Source organism: Pholcus phalangioides, unplaced genomic scaffold (genome assembly GCF_987345545.1).
Source record: "Pholcus phalangioides strain wild (caught in Gottingen) unplaced genomic scaffold, Ppha-v1.0 ptg000012l_1, whole genome shotgun sequence".
Taxonomy (NCBI): Eukaryota; Metazoa; Arthropoda; class Arachnida; order Araneae; family Pholcidae; genus Pholcus; species Pholcus phalangioides.
The window spans coordinates 1,488,776-1,513,052 of NW_028301605.1; the positions used below are offsets into that span (position 1 = coordinate 1,488,776).

The 24,277-nt window shown below is 35.5% G+C and overlaps 1 protein-coding gene across 1 annotated transcript in view; it reads right to left on the reverse strand.

The window, feature by feature from the left end:
• Positions 1-24,277, reverse strand: part of LOC149079122 (intermembrane lipid transfer protein VPS13A-like) — a 180,890-nt gene that overhangs the window by 77,140 nt on the left and 79,473 nt on the right. The window contains exons 13-26 of the mRNA XM_089239993.1: positions 23,987-24,180; positions 21,661-21,944; positions 18,033-18,145; positions 17,637-17,777; positions 16,444-16,511; positions 15,137-15,215; positions 14,102-14,189; positions 13,843-13,960; positions 10,795-10,963; positions 9,155-9,275; positions 8,422-8,727; positions 6,542-6,615; positions 6,266-6,408; positions 3,584-3,786 (exon numbers count right to left, since the gene is read on the reverse strand). Coding sequence (XP_089096119.1) covers positions 3,584-3,786; positions 6,266-6,408; positions 6,542-6,615; positions 8,422-8,727; positions 9,155-9,275; positions 10,795-10,963; positions 13,843-13,960; positions 14,102-14,189; positions 15,137-15,215; positions 16,444-16,511; positions 17,637-17,777; positions 18,033-18,145; positions 21,661-21,944; positions 23,987-24,180 — 2,101 coding nt within the window. The remainder of the gene's footprint in view (positions 1-3,583; positions 3,787-6,265; positions 6,409-6,541; positions 6,616-8,421; positions 8,728-9,154; positions 9,276-10,794; positions 10,964-13,842; positions 13,961-14,101; positions 14,190-15,136; positions 15,216-16,443; positions 16,512-17,636; positions 17,778-18,032; positions 18,146-21,660; positions 21,945-23,986; positions 24,181-24,277) is intronic.

A 24,277-nucleotide genomic window follows, 5' to 3' on the forward strand; every position in this document is an offset into this window, starting at 1 on the left:
GTTATAGACAAGTTTGTGCGTGTCTGTGTAGATGTGAAGTGCTTGTGAGTTAATAGAAAAAAAAAAACATACAGTCCGACAAATGCTACCATCAGAATAGTAAAATGCACAAAGATCAGCCAAACTTCATCAAAATGTTACTCTATGCAATAGAGCAGTTAATCAGTATAATCAATAGTAGTAAAAAAAATATATATATATATACATACACATATATATACACATACATATTCTGCGATAAATGTATATTATAATGGACACAAAAATGAAATTACTTATGTACAATTCACCAAAATGCTACATAATGCACTAATGAGAAAATAATAATAAAAAATAAATCTAACATACAAAAGAAGTCATAACAAAACAAGTGTGTTATCCGAAATTATACAAATTGGTGCAGTGCAAGATCAGTCGTGTACATAAAACCACAATGCCACTCTATGCAATAGAGTTGATCGATAATTTCTATAGCACATTAAAAGTACAAAGATATTATGATAGATAGACAAAGATTATACAGCTCAGTAATTCAGACCCTAACGCACCGACCATGGCACGTGCAGCACGTTTTGAGGCCTGAGAAATTTTAGTCTTTGACGTGGGTTGTAATCGACCAGCTCTCTCAGATGCTCGTATTCTGAGTTCCTCATCCTTTCGAAGTGATCCTCTGAGATTTGTTGGATGTAGCTGAGGATGGTTGGAATCTTCAGGTCTTTTCTAATGTCAGCCCCTCTGATGTACTTTGGGGCACGCACAAGAGTTCTCAGTATTTTATTCTGTTGACTTTGCAGACGCTGCATGTTGGTTTTTGAAACATGAGCCCATATTGGGGCGGCGTAGGTCATGATAGGTCTAATGATTGATTTAAACAATATGACTTTGTTTTTAAGAGTTAGTCTTGCACTTGGAAATGTAATGCGTGACATCATTCCCATGGTTTGGGTAGCCTTAGTTCTTACGTGATTTATTTGAGGAACGAAGGATAATGATTGGTTTAGAATACATCCCAAATATTTCACTTCCTGCACAAGTCTTATATCTTCTCCGCCCAGGTAGATTGGTAGATTGGTGCTCTAGTGAATTTGGTTCTTCTTGTTAGCCAGATGAACTGACACTTGGCATGATTAAGCTCGACAGCATTATCCTCACACCAGTCTTCAACCTCCTCCAGAGTCTCCTGAAGATTTTCTCTGCATTTATCAGATTTTCTGTTATTGGTGATAATAATTGCATCATCCGCAAAGAGTCCCAGTATGCCCATTTGGGGGGCAGGGAAGTCATTGATGTAGATGGAGAAGAGCTGAGGCCCAAGAACTGATCCTTGGGGAACCGAGGCTGTTATTGGAGAAACAGAAGAACAAGCAGTTCCATTTTTTACCAGAAAATGCCTGTCTTTAAGATAGCTGTTGAAGAACAACACGTAGTGGTCAGGAAAACTGTATTCAACAAGCTTGGCCAACAGAGTTACGTGATTCGTTTTGTCAAACGCCTTGCTAATGTCCAAGCACATTGAGCAGGTGAATTCCTTGTGGTTGAAGGCTTGTATTGCGAATTCTACGACTCGATGCAGCTGTATGACACAGGAATGGTTCCTACTGAATCCATGCTGCTCAGAACGAAGAAAATTAGAGGAGCCGAGATAGTTATTGAATCGTATAAGAATACGTTCAAACAGTTTAGATATATAGGAATTCGTCGAATAATTGTGAAAATTTTGAAAAAAATATATTAAGTAGTTAAATAAATAATATATCAACTGCTTGAAATTGGTTTTGAACTTCAGCAAGCATTTTTCAACTGTGAGGAAAATGAGAAAACTGTGATTATATATATATATAAAATTGAATATTATTCTGGAAAATTATTGCGCAAGCAGCTATTGTAAGCACATGGAAACCTCAAGTTGACAAAATTGGTAACAGATGGCAATGGTTGTCCCGCGTTTAAAAAAAAAAACAATTTTTCTAGTGACTGGTCCTCTTCAAGTCACGCATGATGACGAATTTTTTGATAAAAAAAGATAATCCTTCAAGTTTTGTTGTAGTTCCGTCACAATAAAACGCAGTTTTATCCCTATTAATTAGTAACCTTCATTTCAAGCAACATGTTCATTTCCACGAAACAAGGATGAACGTCTCTCAGTGCAATGATACCTGGACTAACGAAGGTAATTCGCTCTGGAATTACATTCGGTACGCCGAAACGTTATCTCCTATAGGTCTCTGTGTAAAACCATTTGATTCCTTCCCAAAATTTAGAAATAAGCTCTACAATTTACTTAAATACACCGTAAAATAGATTTAAAAAAATTGCAGAAAACTGACATGAAAAGCTTCACAATTGGAAATTAATATTTACGGAAAGATGAGGAACTGGAGATCTTTCAAGGAAACATTTTATTTTTATTATTTGATATTATGCTGAGGTGATCTCGGAAAGAAAAGTCATCTTGTCTCCGCCGGGACTCGAGCCCAGGCCCTCTTGCATACCGGGCAAGCATGCTACCATCTACACCACTGTAGACACGACCCTGAATTCATTATTTCACGCACTGTGGCGTGAGACATTAGTACCCTCTCTTAACTTCAGGGAATGACCCCCAGGTGGGACGGTTTTATAGAGATAGATCGGTTTTTCTCAGCCCAAGATATCAAGGAAATATTTTATTTTCTGGATATTATGCTGAGGTGAACTCGGAAAGATCTTTATTAGATCTTTTCTTAGACGTATTATGTGATTTGACTTATTATTATCTGTCGGTAATCGTATGCATCCCCATATTATTTGGTAGGCTTGGTTTTTTACTTCCCACATGAGAATGGAAAAAATAAGCTGTTAGAATATCCAAACTGCACCGTTTGATGCTAAGAATGTCCAGCAATGAAAAAGCGCATATACTGGAAATATTCAATTCCGGGGTTCCTTTTCGTGAATGCATTTTCCCTTAGTTTAATTTCCCATTTTACATGAAATGATTCAAAAACTTTCTGAAAGAGAAGAATAGAGATTCTAAGGTGATCACGAATTAATTAGTCTCAAATTAGGGACATTTTGATTATGATTGGAATGAAATTTCTGCTGATAACATGGCTGTGTTAGCTTATCGTGTGCAACCATATCAACAAAAATGATCCTTAGCCGAATCCGAATATGTTAGCTGAGGCTAAAAAAATATCTTCGTTACCGAAACATTTGTAAGCTGAGCCGATTGATAGCCAAGGTATCACCGTATAGCAGATATTCAGATGATGCACTTACATGGAACTACTTTTTTCAGTGTATTTTTTTTTTCTCTCACTACAGTGCTTTGGCTTTTTCTTCCCACACCCATGGGGTAGAAAAGGCCAAAAACTACGATAAGTTAAGCAAGCCACCCTAAATGTGTTAAAAGCGAGCAAGACGTGAATAAATATATATGAATAATAAACTTCTTCCTACAATTTAAATCCGTTGTAAACCTTTCCAAAGAAGTAAAACAGCTGTGCTATTTATTTTATACGTGTATCACTGAAATGAAATGCAATGCATGATAAATGATAAAACATGATAGCTGAGCACAGAGAAAAATTTGACAACGAACCAGAGATTTTCAAGTCAGCCAGATCTAATTCGGTACCACAAAGCTTCATGTCAATTGCGTTCATTCTAGCAGATATACTGAATTTTGTAGCACCAGGTGGAACTGGAGGATCTTTGGAATCTTGCAGCACCAAATCACCAGGAGTGGGGAATGCACTTAAAGGAGCGAATGTATGTCCATGGAAGGAGTTATGCGGCTTGAGCCTGTAAATCATGTGACACTGTTATTATTATAGTAATGGCTCATCAAGAGCTGAACACATGAATCAACCAAATTTTTTTATGTGTAAAATGTCAAAATTGTTAATCACAAAAATCTTTGTGAGCATAGCCCTTACATGCGTAGCTTTGCATATTTGCAAAGGATTCTATCAACTTCCATCACTACAGCCAGCTTGAAGAAAACATTCGGAGTCACCTTTGCACATAAAGTGAGGACATATTCTTTCATATTGCAGGTGCATGTCTCAATTAACAACAAGTCTTTGTTTGCACCTTTGTTTATAATATACGCGAAAAACTGGCTATGTGAGGAGACATTGATGTTTAAAAAAGGAAAATGCATTTCTGCCCTCACGGGGTCTCCACCTGCTATGAGAGGATAACTCCGCCTGCTTTCATAGCAGGTGGAGTTATCCTCTCCTTAAGCCGGGTTTTCCTAGGAGTAGAATTTCTGCGCCGGGTGCAGCGTGAAAACGCTGATTGATTAAAAGCTTGAAATTCAGGTTTTTTGACCAATCACAGTTTTCACGCTGCACGCACTGTAGGAACCTGCTTCTAGGAAAACCTGGCTTTAGAGCGTATATGTGAGCTGAATAGCTCCGTACAATGGACAGCGACAACATTCTGCTAATAGCTCGCGAATGACATCAAAGCCACCAGATGGTGATGTATGTATACAGAATGACGACTGCTCTTTTGCAAATACGTACAATGTATACGGAATACTGACTTTACAGTTGTTTAAAAGTACAAGTCTGTTTGTTGCATAGCATGTTTGACTGCAATTTCACTAATTTGTTAAAAAATATTTTGTTTCATTTCTTTCTTTTTTTTACTTTGAAGTTTGCGATCCAAAGTTTTTTCTTACTATTGTTTGAATCATAAAGAAGGTAGTTTTATATTCGAAAGTAGTATTACTTCAGTTGAATTATTCTACGTGCGATTTTTTTTTCAATATTCGCACATTTCTAATAAGGTCCTGCATAAGCAGTACAATTTGATGTAGATTTTTCAAAAGATTTTTCTGGCTTTGTACAGGTGTGTTATTATTAACTATGAAAAAAATAATTATCAGCTCGGAAAAAATTTTGAGCATTTAGGTTTCAATTCAAACATCAGGCCTATAGGCCAAGCAAAACGTTTGTTCAAAATGCATCTGACCATAATTTTTCGTGCATAAACCAATGAAGCTAGGTTTGGTGCACGTATGTAGGCGATTCTAGTGTGCCTGCTTGAATTTTACGCCAGCAGAATTCCGGCAAGTAAGGAAGTGTAAGTGATTCGGTGTAATATTTTTGGTTTCTGACAAAATGGCAAAAAAACTTGAACAACGCTACATCATTTATCGTGATGGAACTGCCAATTGTGATGTAGGAATGTCTTGGTAGCACTCCTTGATGATGATTGTGCTGGGTAGTGCATATTTTAGCATGTCCTGTCCGATCTCCAGACGGATTTGCTTCAGCTCAATTGTTAGCAGCTTTCGCATGAACTTTGCTTAGATTCTTCAATCGAAATAGAATGAACGAATCCTATGCTGATACTCACTTCATCTGCAATTCTACGATTAAGATCCAACGATCCCGCCTCACCAAAGTCCTCACTTGATCATTGACGATCTCATTTCTGGATGTTGAAGACCTACTCCAAAATATGTTTCACACTCCACTGATGTGGAGCCATCTTCAAACGGTTGCACCACTCCTTCGTCTGTGTGGTGACCATTGTTTCGTCTCCGAAAGCCTGACGAATCTTGTAGATTGTTTTCACTTAGTAATCACCAAGCTTCACAGGAAAATTAATGCACTAGCGTTGTGTTCACGTTTTTCTGCCATTTTGTCAGAAACCGAAGAAATATCACTGCCCTCACTTACTCACTCAAGTGTGGTCCGCCAGTGACTGGAAGCTTCAACAGGCAGGAAAAAAATTCCAGCATGAGCACTAGGATGCCCTACATGCGTATACCAAACCATGCCCTTCATTTATTTACGTTCGAAAAATTATGGTCAGATATTTTTTTGAGCATATCTCGTATTCCAAAGAAATTTCAACTTTGAAGCATATAATTTTATCCTTTTTAATTTCTCAAATAATTATAAATTAATCACAAATATTTCAATTCACTAAAACTTGATACTCAATTCCATAGGACAATTCATTTTGTATGAAATTATTGGTAATCGTTCAAAAATAGCTACGAGTATTGAAATAATATGTACTTTCAAAGCTGAAAATTCAAGTTGCATATTTGATTTCAGTTTAACACTATCAGTGGAATGCTAAGAAATATTTTAAGGCATTATCATAGCATAACATTAAAGAAAACCTAGTAATATTCAAGTATTTCAGGGATAAATTATGGCTAGTACCAATTTTTTTTCCTCCATTTGTCAAGTTCGGTTTTTTTGAATAGTAAAACAAAAGGATAAAAATAAGATCTGCATGGCCCATATTTACTCACTTGGCCCATACATATTGCAGGAATTTTCCTAGAGTTACAAAAGCTTCTCTGTGGAATGTCAAAGACAGAGTATTGAGGTCCAAGACGAGAGAGTGCTCTACTTGATGGAAATTGCTCTTGAATTCTGGGCAGTCTGCTCTGACCTGTGATCAGGAAACAAAAAAAATATATATATTATACATTTTATAGTGGTAAAACCACATCTGTGATTATGTAAGCAACGATAAATGAAAATTCATCGGATATAATACTCATATAATAAACCAAAATGCTTACCTTCCTGTATAGGATTGTTATCATATCAGTTTTCTCCACGGAACCTATCAGTTCAAGATATTCACCTGACGAACCTGAAATTTTATTTGCAATATATAAAAATACAATTGTGACAAATTTTCAAATTATTAATATGATAATAAATAGATGAAGTTATAAAAATTTCAATTGAAAATGCATATACATCAGAGCTATATAAAAATTAACGTGCCTATGAATGTTGAAATCAGTAAAAAGAAGTATAGCCAATTCAGAAGAAAATGGTCACTTCACAGACATTCAATTAGAATTTTCGGAAATATAGTCAAATTTGGTTAATTCGAAGTTCAAAGTCACTAGGAAAGTATTCGAATTATCTAATCGGATCTGTTAAAATGACTACCAATTGCAACTCAGTCATCAATATTTACATGAAATAATAATTACCAAGTTTTAAAATTTCATCATCATTTATGAAACTGTTTCCCGAATTTCGATAATTTATAATTATCTATCTATATATATAAAATTGATTTTCTGTGTGTGTGTCTGTGTGTGTGTGTGTTCTCTATACAAATCTACAATTTTAGATCGATCGTCGCCAAATTTTGCATATATACCAAATGGGACCCGACTTGAACGATAGGCTACTTTAAAATTTCGTCAGACCAGAGCAAATGCCCCAAATGGGCAAAAAACTGTCCGGCAACAATGGTTTTTGGGCCTCAACAATCACTTTCCGAACGTTTACTTTGGTTACCGTGGTTCCCTAGCAATGCGTTTCAGACGTGTATATGCCTTTACAACGGTTTGTCACTTCTTTAATCCTGTTAGCATATGTATAATAGTTTATGCCTTTATAATGGTTTGCCACTTTATTCAATCCTCCCAGTAATGAGAGCTTTTTGAATAGACACCATCATCAGCATCACTTTGAGGGTAAGGCAAAGGATGATGCCCCATAGAAATCAGTGTTAAAATTGCCGATTTTACTGTAGAAATGCTGAAATTTTGTGGAGTTTTCTGTCACATACATAATTTTAAAAATTGTATTGAATTCTAGATTTCTGAAATATTGAGTTTGATTAGAGATATACGAAGCCCAGGAGATCAAATATGAAGTAATTAGCCGGACCTACTTTTGAGTTGGACATTCATGCAATAACATTGATTTCAACTTTTTATTTATATCTTCTCAAGCAAAAATTAATGTCTCCGTATTGTCTTTTGATATTCAACTGCATAAATTCATAGTTTAGGATGTTTTAAAATTAATTATGGGCCCGTAAAGTACATCGAAGAAATTCCACAGCTTCAATTAAGCATTTTTGAAAGCTGAAACAGGCAGATGGAGAACTTAAAGTTCGGGGGGTGGGGGATCGAAATACCTAGCACCCCTTAAAAAAGAAAAAATATATATATTCGTTTCTATGTTCCTTTAAATCTAGATTTGTTTATTTCATGAAGTCGCGCAGGAAGTCGCCATATTGGTTAACTTAGACACGGTTTGCATGTCCCTCAAAGAAAGAGGGAGATATCACGTGATCCAAAAAAGCCTCATTGAAGAAAACCCGGGCAACGCCGGGTATTATAGCTAGTAATATATGTAATTGATCTTAGCTGCTGCATTATTCCACTGTTCTGGAATCAGCATCGCTGTAGAATTTCTTGACCATGTTCAAAGCCGACAAAATAAGTGACTTTTAAGGACGCAAGGTATTTCGTCAATGCCTCTTAGAGAGTCAATAAATGATACATGTAATTAATATTTTAGAAGGGGTTGAATTAATTGATGGTATCTTCATTGTTTTATATTAGAAGATTTAACTCAAGGTATAAATAACAATCAAGAAATAGCAGTGCAAGTTGAAGTGTCTTGTTAATTAAAATCTTAAAATTACCTGGATGGAGTTTATCTACAAGCTGTATCCTGTGAAGTGAGGCCTGAAAAGCAGGACCGTATTCCATCATCGCTACATCGACGCATAGTTTCTCTGCTCTGAGCATAAGGTAAGGACGATCAACATGATCGCTTGATCTAGCTAAATGGATTGCAATTTCACCAATTGTGAATCGAAGCAATATTCTGATGCAATTACTGGGTGAAACGTTGTCTTCGAATCCCGGTAAGTCCACAATCCTAGCCCAATAGTCACATTCTTCATCGTCCGAGTGTTCCGATGCTGAGTAGTATTTTTCTAATGTTCCTATTTGTAAAGAATGTAAATTTAGTAATGAGATAAGAAGCCCTAACACAGAAAGGAAGAGCAACACATTCCATTGAAAAAACCAATAAATGATTCTATTTATCTACTCGCAGTAGAGCATATTTTATGAACTGAAAACCATATTAAAATATCAATGCTTTCTGGAAATACATGAAGTACATAATCATTGAAAATTACTTTCTTAAACAGAAATATACATTTTTACAAGAAAATTTCTCGATATTCAAATACTTTCCACCATTCCAGAAATTTTTGGAATAAAAACCTCCAGGTATCGTGCATTCCCGTTGCAGGTTTACCACCAGTTATTTAAATGGATACAGACAACATACATAGAAAAACCTACTTCAGGTTTTTTAAACATATATTAATCTTTTATCAGATGAAAAAGAAATTGAATTGAAACCTTGAATAGAGCCTTCCGTCGATGATCTTGATTGTTTCCCATCAATCTTTTTCACACCATACAGTAAACAAGGTATTCTCTTTAGTTCTTCTATGGATGGATCGAATATTGTATGTTTGCACTGCATAAAAAAAAATTACAGCAACCTTAGTTATAATCAACATGATTGAATTCATGTTTTTAGCATTTCGGTTTTTACTGTTCTCTATGGCCATCTTTAATCCATTGACCAAAATTGAAGGAGCTATGATAACTGTTCTTTTATTGTGATTTAGATAAATTACATGAGAGTCTTGAAGAAGCTCCAGTGCATTTCTCTGCTCAAGGAGTCTTCTTAAGGATTTTAAGTATTCTTGTGCCCATGGTGCTGTTAAGATGGCCTTGCTGGGCTCAATAAATACTTTATTTTTTATATCATTGTATTAGACATTATTATATTGAAGGAAATTTTCTCTTCTTTACAAATTGAATAGAATATTACTTTGCTTTTATATCCAGTGAAGAGGCAGGAAAACCTCTCTCTCTCTCTCTCTCTCGTGTGTGTGTGTGTGTGTGTGTGTGTGTCAAAGGTTTAGATCAGGGGTTTTTAATACACAGCCAGTCGGTCAGAATTTAGCCCTCTGAGATTATTATTTTTATTTTATTATTATTTTTTTTTATTTATTTTTTTTTTTGTGGCCCGCAGATCATTTTCAGAAAATGATTGAAAAATGATTCATTCTAGAATTAATAATATAAATTATTTATTTCGTAATTCATCAAATAAAAAATTCTAGAATAAATGAAAAAAATAATTTCAAAAAAAATTATGAAAACACAGAATTAATGAAACAATTCCAAAATTGATGAAAATTTAGAATTACTGAAACAAATAATTTCAGAGTTAGTGAAAAATAACTGAAAATAAAGTTACAAAATAAATCAATGAAAGAGATAATTTATGATGATAGAAAGAAATGATAATTTATAACTAATTAATGATGATTTATAATTAATTAATGATGATTTTATAATTAATTAATGATGATTTTATAATTAATTAATGATAATGACAATGATAAAAACTATTTTCCTATCAATAAAAGAATCGTTGCATAATTATTGAAAGAAATCATTTCAAGATATATTCAGAAGGAAAATAATTTCTGAATTATTGAAAGATTCATTTAAAGTGATTTCAAATAAATCAATTAATCTGTGAATAAATTAACTTAATCAGTAATTAATCAAAAGAATTCTTAATTAGTGAAAAATTATTTAAGAACTAATTTAAATTGATAATAAATAAAAGAAATAATTACATAACAAATAAATAAATAATTACATAACAAATAAAAGAAATAATTACATAACAAATAAAAGAAATAATTACATAACAAATAAAAGAAATAATTACATAACAAATAAAAGAAATAATTACATAATAGATAAAAGTCTTCAATTATTTTGGTCCCTGTTTAACTCGGGACTCTCGTTAGCCTCTTTGTATTAAGATATCGGTAAATTACACGAGTTGGTGGCCCACTGGCTACGTGGGAAGTTTCAATTTTGCACTAAGTCTCAGTTTAGCACTACTAAAGTTAACTTTCCGGTTTGGGCAGTGGATAATTTTGCCTGCAAAAATTCATATCAATACTCACCACATCATCATCACTCATACTAGTTGTCATGCAAGCATCCACATCGTCCTCTGCTGGTGACAAGTGAGTTTCGGGCATAGGAACATTCTGGCTGAATTCTGCTAACATTGACACTTTACGATCGGAAAGACAAAGTTTCAAAGCAGGAACGGATATATTTAGCTTTTGCCTGGAACAGATGAGAATGACTATTCAAATTATTGAGAATATAATTATTCAAAAAATGTGCTAATGTAACGTTAAATTGATATTAACCCTCCAATGCACTGGTGAGAAAATTCTCCGTGAGTGCACGGGCTGGGTCTCACAAACCCCATACTGAATTACGTATTACCTACATAAAATATTTAAACACCTTTTTTTTCAGTATTTTAATACATTTATTATTACATCATTTCAGCTATGAACAATATGAACATAAAATGTATGTAATTAGCAATTGCTGTACTATTTTACAGCAAATTTTAAATTAACAGTTCTAGATTACTCATAGCATCATATTCAATGATAAAAACTCTAAGATGAATATCTTCTTTTTTTCTAATGTATTTGAAATAGACCTGATAATATTAAAATATAAACATTCATATGCAATATATTTATCTCGATTTATGTCGATTTTTTAAGGAAGGAAAAACGCAATCTCTGCCTCTACCGGGAGTCTAACCCGAGTCCCTCGTTTGCCGGACGAGTGCTCTCACCAGTAAGCTACAGATTTTCCTTCGCCGGAGCGTATATATGCCGAACGGGACCGTGCAATGGACAGAGACACAACTCAGACACGAACTCATAGACGACAAGCCACCAGATGGCTATATATATGACATGATGTCGCTCTCCACTTGTTAATGCAACATATACAGAAAACTGGATGTTGTGAAGACATTTATTTAAAAAAAATTAAATAAATAAATAAATATCTTCACAACATCCAGTTCTCTGTATATGTTGCATTAACAAGTGCAGAACGACATCATGCAGCACCTCCGAGAGATAGAAGACCTCCGCACGGGTTGCCATAAACGTCATTGAGACTGCCTAGTAAGTTTTTCACATTTTGATACACAGCATCCTATTTCGTTTCTCCTTATTTTGTCGTAGAATTTTCCTGATTGGCTCACAAATACCGCATAGTGATTGGATATGGGGTATAGAAATTGCCAATTCTGAGCCCGATCATTTATTTTCCTCATAACGATGCTACTGGAACGAGCAGGGAATTTTTTCCCTTGAATATTCTGAGGGAAAATTAACTACTTACTGACGTCACAAACAGCATGCGGAGGCCTTCTATCTCCAGGAGGTGTTGCATAATGTCATATAAACATTCATAGTTCAATTTTACATTCATTTTAAAATATAACTATATCAATTAACTTTGGGGAAAAAATATTGCTTGACTGCACTAAAAATTCCCCGGGCGATGGTAAGAAATAGAATACGAGGGTAGATAAAAGAAGAACAGAATAGAAATAGAATAGAACCCTTGAGGGGTAGTAAATTCTAACTCAATTATCACGTTTAAAAAGAAATACGATAAACATGTTGGGGTAATTGGAGAAGCTATTCATACTTAGATAAGATAACCATTAATATTCTTTATGGACAGTGTATCGTATTTTATCATGTTTATATAGTTTTAGTTTATATAATTGCACTTTCGATCAAGTTGCTGTATTTTAGAAATATATGACATCCAAATTTGTTATGGGCATCTTTTCTCAGTCACCTTTTGGGCATCTTGCCTGTTGTGACCTTGTATTTGTAGAAACCTTTCAACAGTTCCGAAAAAAATAGCTACAACGCCTGAATTTGGCGCAGTGGAAAAATGGCTCAGTTAAAAGGAGATCGCAATTAGTACAAACTGAATTAAATATGTAAAATAGAACCTTCCTCACCCTAAAATGGGGAGTGGGGGGGGGGTCTAATAGAAAGTACAAAGTACAATTCCAATGGAACAGGTTAACAAAAGTCTTCTACTGCTACACCCCGCATGCACTTCGTCCACGTTCCTCTGCGGAACTAACGAATCGGTATATGCTGGAATGTGCCTGTACGTGTTGTGAACCTACCGTGTTGTGTGTTGTGCTACCATCTGCCATCAATTTTTCTAACTATGAGCGGAGTGCTATAATTGTATCGTTGTACGCATGTTGCTCACTGTGGCGAAGTTACATTGGTTTCCAGTATATAAAATCCCACCCTTTAACTGATAAGACATTTTGCTCACACCAAACTGTCACTCAGTAGGGGATCCAGAGAAAATTGCAGATAAAGATTGTTAATAAGTCTTTCTTATTCTCTCCCAGAAGTCTGAAAGAGATAATCTTCTATGGGGGGAAAAAGTGAAAACCAACCACTGGAATGGTAATTCATCCCCTTTTTAATTTTTTCCCCTTCAAATTTTCCCTGGCATTTCCCAAATATTAAGAATTTTTCCTGACGTTTAACAAATATTTAACATTTTCCCTGATTTCCCCTGACCATTTTCTCATTCCCTGGCATTCCCTGATTCCGCCTGACTTTCCAGGTTGCTCGGAACCCTAGAAAGAACACCGTTAGAAAGTCTATCTATCGGCTGGCATTCGCGCCTCGATGTTGGGAACCACAGAAAACTAACCAACTTCATTAACAAAAGGCTACAGTAGATATGAAACGAATAATCACTATAACCACATTCCCTCTATTTTACGGGTTTTCAATGCATGGCCCGCAGAGCTCTCTGGTAATAAATGTTTAGTACAGCTCTGTTCCAAGCCAACTCATTAATGGCAATAAATTTCAATTCCAAAGTTGGTGTTCGGTGGAGTAGTCCAGCTTAGTGACATGCGGGCCTTAATGAAATGTCAAATGTGGCCTTTTCTGTGCCTATGGTTGAAGGCACATAATAATATCACTTAAAACAACAGGGAATTCAATTTTTCCAAAGCTAGTATATATAGGAATAGATACAATTATGTTGTTGTACTGCAGTAATAAATTAACGCTGTTCTTTTATTTTTTACTTATATTTATCGTGATATGAAAAGAGTAAATTTTGAATATTACTTGGGCAGTGTTCTACATTCAGGATTCACACTATTGGAGAATACGATTACAACTCTAGCTTTAGGTACCAAGTGTATATCAGATTCCGGTACATTCCTTGCGTCTCTCCACTCATCTCCTAGATAAAATAAAGATCTAATAAATCTCAAATACCTATTAAAGTTCTTGTACTATAAAAGAAGTGCGCAAGTTGATTTCAGATTGAATTTGAGATGATTTCACGACTTATAAAAATGTATTAAATATTCAATGCAATAACCTGAATCAGAGAATAAGGCTTGAGCATCGGATAATGCAATGGTAAAACGGTCGTATAGTCTTTCTTCCGCTTCCATCTTTGTGGCATCCTATATTTAAAAAAAGTAATATAACCTCATTTTGGATCAAAACCAATAATTAAGAGGAAAATATTTTTTTTCGGGGCTAACAATCTGTTTATTTGAAATATGGTCAGATTTACCAGAAATTCATATGAAAATCCAATTTCTTCAACGATATCCTATTTTACATTGCTTTGCTCTCCGAATATTCAGCCTAACAAAGCTTGTGAAGGAAGGAAGAATGAGGATTGAGGAGAAACATGACAGCCAATTCATTACATTCTAAAAATTTTGAAATGATTGTTGATGCAGATAAACAATTGCTATTAAGAAGCCACCAATGAATATGCCGAATCTATGAAAAATACAAAAACTCCTAATGCGTTTCGACACACAGCGGATGTCAGTCTTCAGGGGAAAAGAACATTTAACCACTAATCACGCTGACCGAGGATCCCCCTTGGGTTAGATACAAAATCTTAACTCTGGGTTGCTCAGCAGAAAAAAGTATGTCTGTTCATTTCAAACGTCGTGGCCATAAACAAGCTGGGAGCCTGAGTGTAAGACGAAATAGAACTACCCAACTGGTCTATTCATCTACTTAATATTCTTGGGAGAAGTAGTTGATCTACTCTTCCAAACAATTATTAGTTGGGTAGATTCTGGCAGTCAATGATATTCATCACTTTTGTATGCAGAGAGGTTGATTCATTCATTTTTAGCTTAGTTGAGTACTTTGCTATCTATGCAAGATTTAGTGTTGACTGGTCAATGCGAAAAATGTTGCATAAAAAAAAGTGTGATACATTTCATCTATTAATTTTTTTCATAGAAAATACATAAATACATATTAGTACATATAGCCTACGTATATAAACCTGCAGAGGAACTGAATTTCATGAATGTCACTGATTTAACAGCTTAGTTAAATTTTCTAATTTTCTAAGTATGATGAGTTTTTGATTTTTACTCACCTCATGTACAGATGATTCAGGCTGAAGATCACTATTGACTGTTAATCTACCCATATCAATTACCAGGACATTTCCACTTCTGCAAACAGAAACATCATTTAATATTAAGCATGCGTAAATAATGTAAAAAAAGATTAAAAATAATGTTTTCAACCATTTTTCAGAACTTAAGGATAGCTATTTCATGTTTGAAGTTCTGTCTCCATTTCTGAAAATTTTCTGTTGCCCACGAACTCTTATTTATTAAGTCCCAAACATAAGACCTGTTCACACGCGTTAAGTCATTAAGTATTTAACTAAATTTCAAGTCATCAATTGCTCTAATATCTGTCCCAACATAGGTAATAATGTAAGGAATGCTTATTGGAAAATACAGGGCCACATCCAATGGTGGATGCACATATGCCTACTTAACCAAAATTATAGACCTGATTTTATTCTACTTAACCACAAAATCATTTACTCATTTAGCAACTAAATTAGTGGAAACAGTACTTAAAGTTTGCATGGATGCTAAAGTACTGGACGACTCAATTTAGTTAAAAAGGTTTTTAACTGCTGACTGATGCGAAGATATATTTTGGAAAAAGAGAAAATTCACCTGGGAACCGAACCGAACCAACGCCCTAAACCACTAGACTTCAGAGGTAACGTACATCTCAATCTTTCCCTGAAGCTCGTGTGCGCTGAACGGGATCGCACATGGACGGTCGGACCTAACTCAGACCAAAGCTTACAATTGTTGACAATACCACCAGATGGCGACTTATCTGAGGGTGATGTCACTTCTCCGCTATCCATAAAAACGTTTTTAACAGCTTTCTTATGCGAAGATATATTTTAGAAAAAAGAAATACTTACTAATTAATATTAAAATTAACACCACTGGTCAATTCCACCCCATGATCCATGATGTCCTGGCCATGCATTTGGGAGGAAATTTTTTTTCTGTGGAGGGGTTCCACAAAAAGAAAAGAAAGGAAAATTAAACTAAGAAAAGGGGAGAGAGATAGAGCAAAGAAAAGAGTCAGGAACAGCAAATATTCCCACAGAAGGGATGCGCTAATAGGTGACATCATCCTCGGACAATTAAGTTAACTGCTTAATCACTAAATGTTTGTCATATCAACGGACCTTTACTTGAACTTTGAACAAAAGTTGACCACCTGCCTAAGTTGGAACAAAGTTGAAAAAAGTTACACTGGGGGAGGATTAACTTGCACATGTCTCATTACCTGTTGAGAGAAAAATTTAGCATGACACGCAGGAAAAAAAAAAGTCAAATCAAAATAATCAATTGGTTTTACTTTTGAAGTGATCCGTATTCAGGAATAACGAAATATGGAGATTTCAAATCAACGTTCAAATGCATTGTCTGAAAAATAGAAGGGGGAAAAACATTTATTTTCAAATAAAATTAAATATTTCAGTAAAAATAATTTCACTTTTACTACTTCATGAGATTTGGAGTTTGTTTCATTATCTTATATAATCCACCAAATAAAAACAAATACACTAAAAGCACATGAGGAATTCAGACACTGTATCATGAATTTATTGAAGCTGGTGCCAATAAAAAGGTGATTGTCAGGTATAGATTATTTACACCTGATGAATTTAATAACTATAATTTATTCTAGGCACTTGTTAGCCAAATAATTCTTATTTCTGGTTGGCCCCAAAATTTATTTTAATACATCTTATTCCTATGTATACTTTTTATCACTATCATTCAGACACCTATTATTTGACTGAGTTCAGTCTCGAGCGAAATATTAATACGGAGTGGTCTCACTATTGGTTACAATTCTACCCAGCACTTTAATCAGTAGGGCTATTCAACTAGGGCTCGGTACAGCAGTCGAGGCACCTGTTAGCTTTGGCTCTGTTATGACATTTATATGGAGATGGGGTGCGGGTATGTGTAATGATGCTCAAATTTCTTAAATCAAAGTCCACAAGTGACAACCAATAACCCTGTTTTGTACAAATTCATTAATTCAAGTTTTCTTTTCATTTTTATCTTGTGCACCATTAGAGAATACTATTTCAACTTTATCACACTCTAACTCGGATCATATCGCCATAAAGCAATTTGCTACCATTCGAGCTGTAAAAGCGATAAACCAATCGATTACCAATGATCAATTACCAATACAATCGATTACCAATAATCAATTACCAATCGATCTACCAATCTTTCTGGAAAAGTCAGTAGATTATATACTTCCTTATTCATCTTACGCATGGAAGGGGGCTTTGAGAGGGCATGTTGAGAAGGCGCCACCTATTGGTGGTCACCTGACGTCGAGTAGGGAAAGAACTTGTCTATATCATTCCCGGGATCAAACCCGCGATTTTGATGGTAGCCTTTATGGTGGTACACCAGCGTCTTACCACTGTGCCACTTACACCCTAGAATACCAGTACTGGAAATTATGAATTGAAAATTGTGATTCCACTGTAAATGTTTCATATATTTTTACCAAAAACAAATTACTTTTCTTTGGTCCAAGGCAGCAGAAACTGTTTCTTTCGTTGTTTGAACCAAGGAACGAACTTTTGATATGGCAGCTTCTTTTATTTGGTACAGGACTGGCTTGGGCAATTTAAAGAACGCAAAAAGCTCGCTCACAGCACTCTACAAAAGAAATATTGAATGTACTGTTTTTCTAACGTAAAATGCATTTTTATAAGGAAAATTAGAGCAAAACTATATTAATGAGATGATGTAGGCCGGTATCATTTCTGTATTGTTTCAATGTCAACTTCCCTGAGAATGTGAATGAAACATTTAAAAATAATTATTCCCTTTGGCAGTGTCTCTTCAGTTTGAAATCTTTTAATCTATTCAAATGAAACCAACTAAAAAAAAATTACTCTATGATGAAAATACCTTATAATATACCACTTCCATGGGCTCGGCTGCAATCGATAGCCCATAATTAGCTTTTACTTGGAGAGGGTTCTTTTCGAAATCAAGAGCAAAAATGTGTGCTGCATTGCTACCTGAAAATACATAATCAAGAATGTTTGAATCGTGTTGTCGTGTATAAGTGCAAGAAAGAACTGATCGGGATCAAAAAAATAGACTGCGGGGAGTGAATTCCATTTGGGGGCACGAAATACGAGGGGAGGGTGCTTGTGGTGACTAGTGCTGAATGGTCAATTTTTGTGTTTATGTGTGTGTGCGCTCCAGAGACAGGAAATGTAGTTGTTTCGCTTAGCCTGGTTGTCGTTAGTGTTTAAAAATATCACTGTAGTTACGTTATTCGGTCAATGAGATCTTTATAGTGCTTCATGGCGAAGGTCATACATGTGAAATTAGAGTGATATTAAATTAGTTTCGTATTGAGCAGCATAGATCATGCAACAGACTCTCGCAAATCTGGTACATATCAAACCTCCTCCTAATGTGATCATGGCCCGCCACTCTGTCTCAATTATGAGATATTAGCAGGTGATCGAAGAAGACCTAGGCCATGCTGTAAGCTGTGCATGTAGGTGATGTGAACCTGAGGTGGAGTTTGTTTCAGTGTAATGGTTGTTATGTGTAGTGGCTGCCATCTGCCGTCAGTTTTTCTAACTATGAGTGAGGTGTGATGATTGAATAACTGTATCGTTGGCGAGACTTTTTAACGGGTAGATCGGCTCGCATTCGCGGCTCGAAGTTAGTAACCACAAACAATTAATACAATCAGGGCCGCAACCAAAAACGGAAATTGGCACTGTAGCCCAGGGCAAATACTAATTTTGGTTCCTCCTCTTCCCCCCCCCCCCCCGTAATTTTGAACGAACAAAAAGCAAACTTTGTACCCTTGCTGGTCGAGCATCCGGGCACCGGACCTCTCTGCTCTGCCCTAATTGTGACTCTATCTACAACTGTAGGTCTACTAATATGCAAAAATTACACTTCACTCACAATGCGAAATACAGATGGCGGTATTATAATTTCACGCACAACATTAGATACACAAGTAAATGCTTAGGTATATGTTTTTGGTATTAGTTAGAGAAAATTATAATTAAATTGTAAAATAATATTAAAAACGTAAATTGATGAATTTTTTGTTTATTTCTTTAATATAAGAAGCAATACCTGGAAAAAAAGGGATGAAATCATGGGGTAATTATATGGTCATATTTTTGAGGTCATAAACGATTGCATATTCTTAAGATATTTAGGTCATAAAATCCGAGCCCTACTAATAAGATATCTCTTGCCAGTTTTCCAAAATAATTTTTTTTTTTTACTTTCCAGGAAACATCTTTATTGTAGCCAAGCACAACCCCGGATCTATCGTCATAAGGAAGGCCCGGATGTTGTGGGCCGAAATAATCCTGAACAATTACCATATAAAATGGCCCAAAAAACTCGAAAAATTCCCCTAAAATGCAGTTAAAATAGCAAAATAAATTTCTTTAGAAACTAGACCAGTCGTTATAGTATGTGTTGAAAATCACATTCATTCTCACCATTCGATTTCGTCTAAAATTTGGCAATGGAATTTTTCGAATAAACAATTTATAATTTGCGAATGGGATCGGAAATCTAAAAAAAGCTAAATATAAATTTCTGAAAAGACAACATACAAACTTGTCTCAACATCAAGAGTTGCCATTGGGGAGTTCTGATCTACTCACAGTTAATTTCTCGTCATTTTAAAAACTGTTAGGCGTTCCCAAAAGCCATAAAAAAAAATTTCTGTTGGCAATAAGTCCACTTTTTTCCCCTTATTTATTCAAATTTCATGATAATAAATTGGCTTACCCCACTTTTAGTACACTGACTTTACCGATAGTATCATAAGCTCCGTACTTATCTGCAAGACTCAATGGTGGAAACCATAATGCTGAAAATTGATCTTTCATGCACTTTATAAGTTCTTCAATATTTTCAAGGTAAACTAAAGCTTACGAAATCTTACTGCACGCAGCATTCTTGCGGACTAAAATCATTCAACATGAATTTGTGGATTTCAAAATTCTCTCTGTAGTACTTGCAAGTATATTACCAGTTCCCTTTTATACAGGGTGTCCTGTAAGTTTTAGTACAGCCTTTATCTCATCAACCGTCCGTCGTAGAGGTAGGATTCCATGTTATAAAATGCTCAACAAGCTTTCAAAAATTACCCAGTAGCAGTTTTGCGAGTGGAAATACAGTACGTCACGAAATAAAAAGAAAATCTAAATTTTCATACGGTCCTCCCGTCTGTGCTCTAATTTCGATTTAAAACGTTGTTTCCCTGTCTCTCCGGATGCCAACAGAAAAAAAAATCCATGTTTCTATGTGCAGCATTCGCCAAAATATGCGAATTTGAAAAGCGAAGGAAACTTGGGAAAGAACAGCGTTAACCGCGGAAAACCCATTTTACCCCCATTCAACGCTGTTCTTCCTCAAATTTCCTCCGTTTTTCGAATTCGAATATGTTGGCGAATATTGCACTTAGAAACATGGAATTGTTTTTGTTGGCATCAGGAGAGACAGAGCAACGACTTTTCAAGAGAGCAGAGAGAAAGGAAATTAGAGCACACAGACCCGAGGACCATATAAAAATTTAGATTTTTAGATATTTTATTTTGTGACAGTATTTCCAGCCCCAAAACTGTTACAGGATAATTTTTGAAAGCCTGTTGAGCATTTTATAAACGGGAATCATATCTCTACAACGGACGGTTGATGAGATAAAGGCCCTGCTAGCATTTACAGGACACCCTGTATAATGAAAATTCCTGTCTTTCCCCCCCCCCCCATATAGGGTCGGAATTTCTTGAATTCACTTTCTTTTATTGTTTGGTTACGTGTGGCCCGAGCTCTTGGAATTTTTACTAAATAATAAATTTTCACCTGCAATTTATCCTAAACTTTGTTTTTCATCTATAAAGGAAGATACAAGTTGAGTGATGAAAGTAATGTTTTTTGGTTTTTCTCGCTTAAAAATTTATTTAGCCTACTTTTTATTTTGAAAAAAAAATTCTAAAGTGAAAAAATATCCTAAAAATGCCAAAAATTGTCTTAAATGTGAAAAAGTATTCAAAAATGCAAAAAGTGTAAAAAAAATGCAAATGTCATCAACATCCTGGCCCTGGTGATAAGCAATTTACTACATTACTGAGTTGTGCGGGAAGTGCGAGTGTGTATACCTGACAGTCTGTGTGTGCATGTAGTGTTATGCGTAAACATTTAGTTCTGCATCAGTTTCTCATCCTGGCACCTCTCTTTCTTTCAAACCGAGCACAACTACGGTCTATCGCCATGGGCAATTTACTACCGATTGAGTTGTGCCGGAAGTGTGAGTGCGTACCAATATATCACCAATATACCTAACAGTCTGTGTGCGTGCATGGCGTTGTGAGTGAATTAGCGCCGCCATCTATATGTGTTGCTGTCTGAAGCGAGATTTTTAACTGGGAATCGGCCACAACCTGGCACCTGGACTTTGTAAAGAAATTATATACAGCAGTATATGGTGTATAAAAACAAGATAAAACTCTCTTGAAAGGAAAAGAAAAGCTCTTCTTACCGCTCGTTATGTGATCCGCACTTAAAATAGGAACCAACTCATTTTCGGCAGATGTTCCTTCAACCACGAAACTTTCGGTCCGAGCAGATATTTTGAATGCTTTCCCTCCGGGACGAGTTTCAAGGCTGGACAAGAAGTGCGTCACAGTCATCACCAATATCTCTCTGTTATTGTTAACGAGGGACAATGTACAGTTGGCGAGAGTGAAGTTCAGTTTGTGAGCGATGTAATGAAGAGGAACATTTGGCTCAGCCGAATCTCTTTCGTATCCCACTCCTTCGAACCTTAAACAAAAGAAATGTGTAATGATTTATTTTGGAATCTATCTTAAACACATGCAATACGATGCAAATTAAAATTTATGGACATTATTAGTGCCTATAAGGAGCTCAGAGATTTACACCGGGGGTGCGCATGATCTTTGCTGTCAGCCAGCTAGATATGCGGTATCTCTGCCTTTCGTGGGCCATATACTTGTATATATTAAGGTTAATGTGTTAAATCGGTTATTATGCATACTTACCAATCGGTTGGGTAAGTTTGATAAATTCCCGACTTTTTTACCGGAGATTATTCATAATACCCTAACGTCGTTTCTGAATTTGATACTGAAAACATTATTAGTTTTGAAGGCTGTTATGCAGAATAACCAAGTGTCGTTGATAAATTTGATAAATACTTTGAATTTATCGCCTTTATCTGCAATTGTGCGTAATACCCTAGTGAAATTGGTGAATTTGATGAATGTGAATATCACAAATATGAAAAACAATGATAATAAAGTGACTCTCACACGTGTGATATATATAGTCGGACCCCGCAATAATGATAACAAATTTTACTATCATACTTCGACATAATGTCCTTTTTTTAATGATGTGTAAAGTGACTAAAAGTGTGTTCTATGCGTGGTTTTTTTTGTTTGTTTTTTTTGTAATTAAGTATTTGCCAAAAAATTCCTCAATCTGAAAAGCATTATATTTGCTTCAAATTACGCAGAATTTAAATGAACTCGATAGCTCGCCAATTTTCGCCGAATCGTGCCAAGACGTATATTTCGGTTGAAACCTTAAAAAATGCATTATGTCATCATCTGTTACCTGCAATAATATTGAAATGTATAATAATGATTTATGACACTTAAATTTCACGAAAACTAAGAATTTTATCCGTGTTAAATCAAACACAGAATCATCACAAACTGAGACTGCGACAAGAAACTTTGAATTACCGATTTCGTATTTTAAATTTTAATTTAATATGGAGGAAAATAAGCAAATCAGCATTCACTTGTACGAGTGGCAAGATGCTCCGTCTACCACCGTGAAGGTTTCTGTTCCGGGTTCGAACCCAAGGGAAGATATAGATGAGATATTTTCCATAACGAACTTTAGGCTACCACCTATAGCCAGCGCCTTCATTTTAATCTTATTAATGGTAGTAAATTGCGATATGGTCAAACTATATTTTTCACTTATGAAATAATGCTACTGCACCAACTCTGGCCATATCGAAATTCACTGCCCTTAATGAGATAGGTTGGAAATGAAGGTGCTAGATATTGGTGGTCACCTCAAGTTCGTTAGGGAAAATATATTATCTATATCATCTTTTGGGTTCGAACCCGGGACAGAAACCTTCACTGTGATAGACGAGCATCTTACCACCACGCCACTCGGGCGTTCAAGGAAGTGTGAAAGAATACTGGCCTTCTACATTCCTATACTTTTCATAACATCCGGAAAGCTGCACAGATATCAACCATTTAGATTTCAAAAAATGAGGCAGTACGTTGAGGTCGTCATAAGAACTGACATAGAAATAGCATTACGAGTGGAGAGTGGGATCCTCCGAGCAACTTTTCGACTTCTCGACTGTGTACGTGACTCCGATCTCAGCTTCTATATATTGAAACCCTCTACACTTCATTTTTGTTCTTACTCTATGATGCAGAGACGTACGCAGGGCGGGTACAGTGACGATTAAAAAATATTTTTAAACATATTTGTAAAATGATTAAAACATAAAAGAAAAGTACATTTTTATATGCAATCTAAATAAATTTCTGTTAATTCAAAATGCTTTTTGAAGGTTGGTAAACAAAATGTCTGCGGAAGAGATTCATTGTGATCCTCTCAAAAGCCCTCTCTCCCCCTCCCCCGAAGATCAATTCTGCGTATCACCCCCTTCGCCTGCATGTATCAATTAGTTAGAGATTACGCAGAGGAATGTTTACGAGGTACATGTACGGTTACGTAGTAGAGCTTAGAAATGAGTATCATTACAACAGGTTTTTTTTTGCAATATGTAAGGCAAATAAACTTACAGACGGTCCTTCTCTTCAGAGGTCATTCGAGCCCACCAGGTCTTTTCCCTCTCACCGGGAACTATCAAATTTTCTTCGTCTTTCGCATCTGAGCCAAAAGAATCGAGCTCATCGGAATCGCTGTAGAACCATGATGACCAGTACGATTGTGCTTTGGGAACTTTCTTCACCATTTCTGGTTCTTCTTTCACAAGCTGAAGGAGAAAAGAAAATTGAAATATTTTTCGCACGAAAACGAATTCTCGCTTCAAACTTGAAAAAAAAATATGCATGCATAACAGCCTCATTATC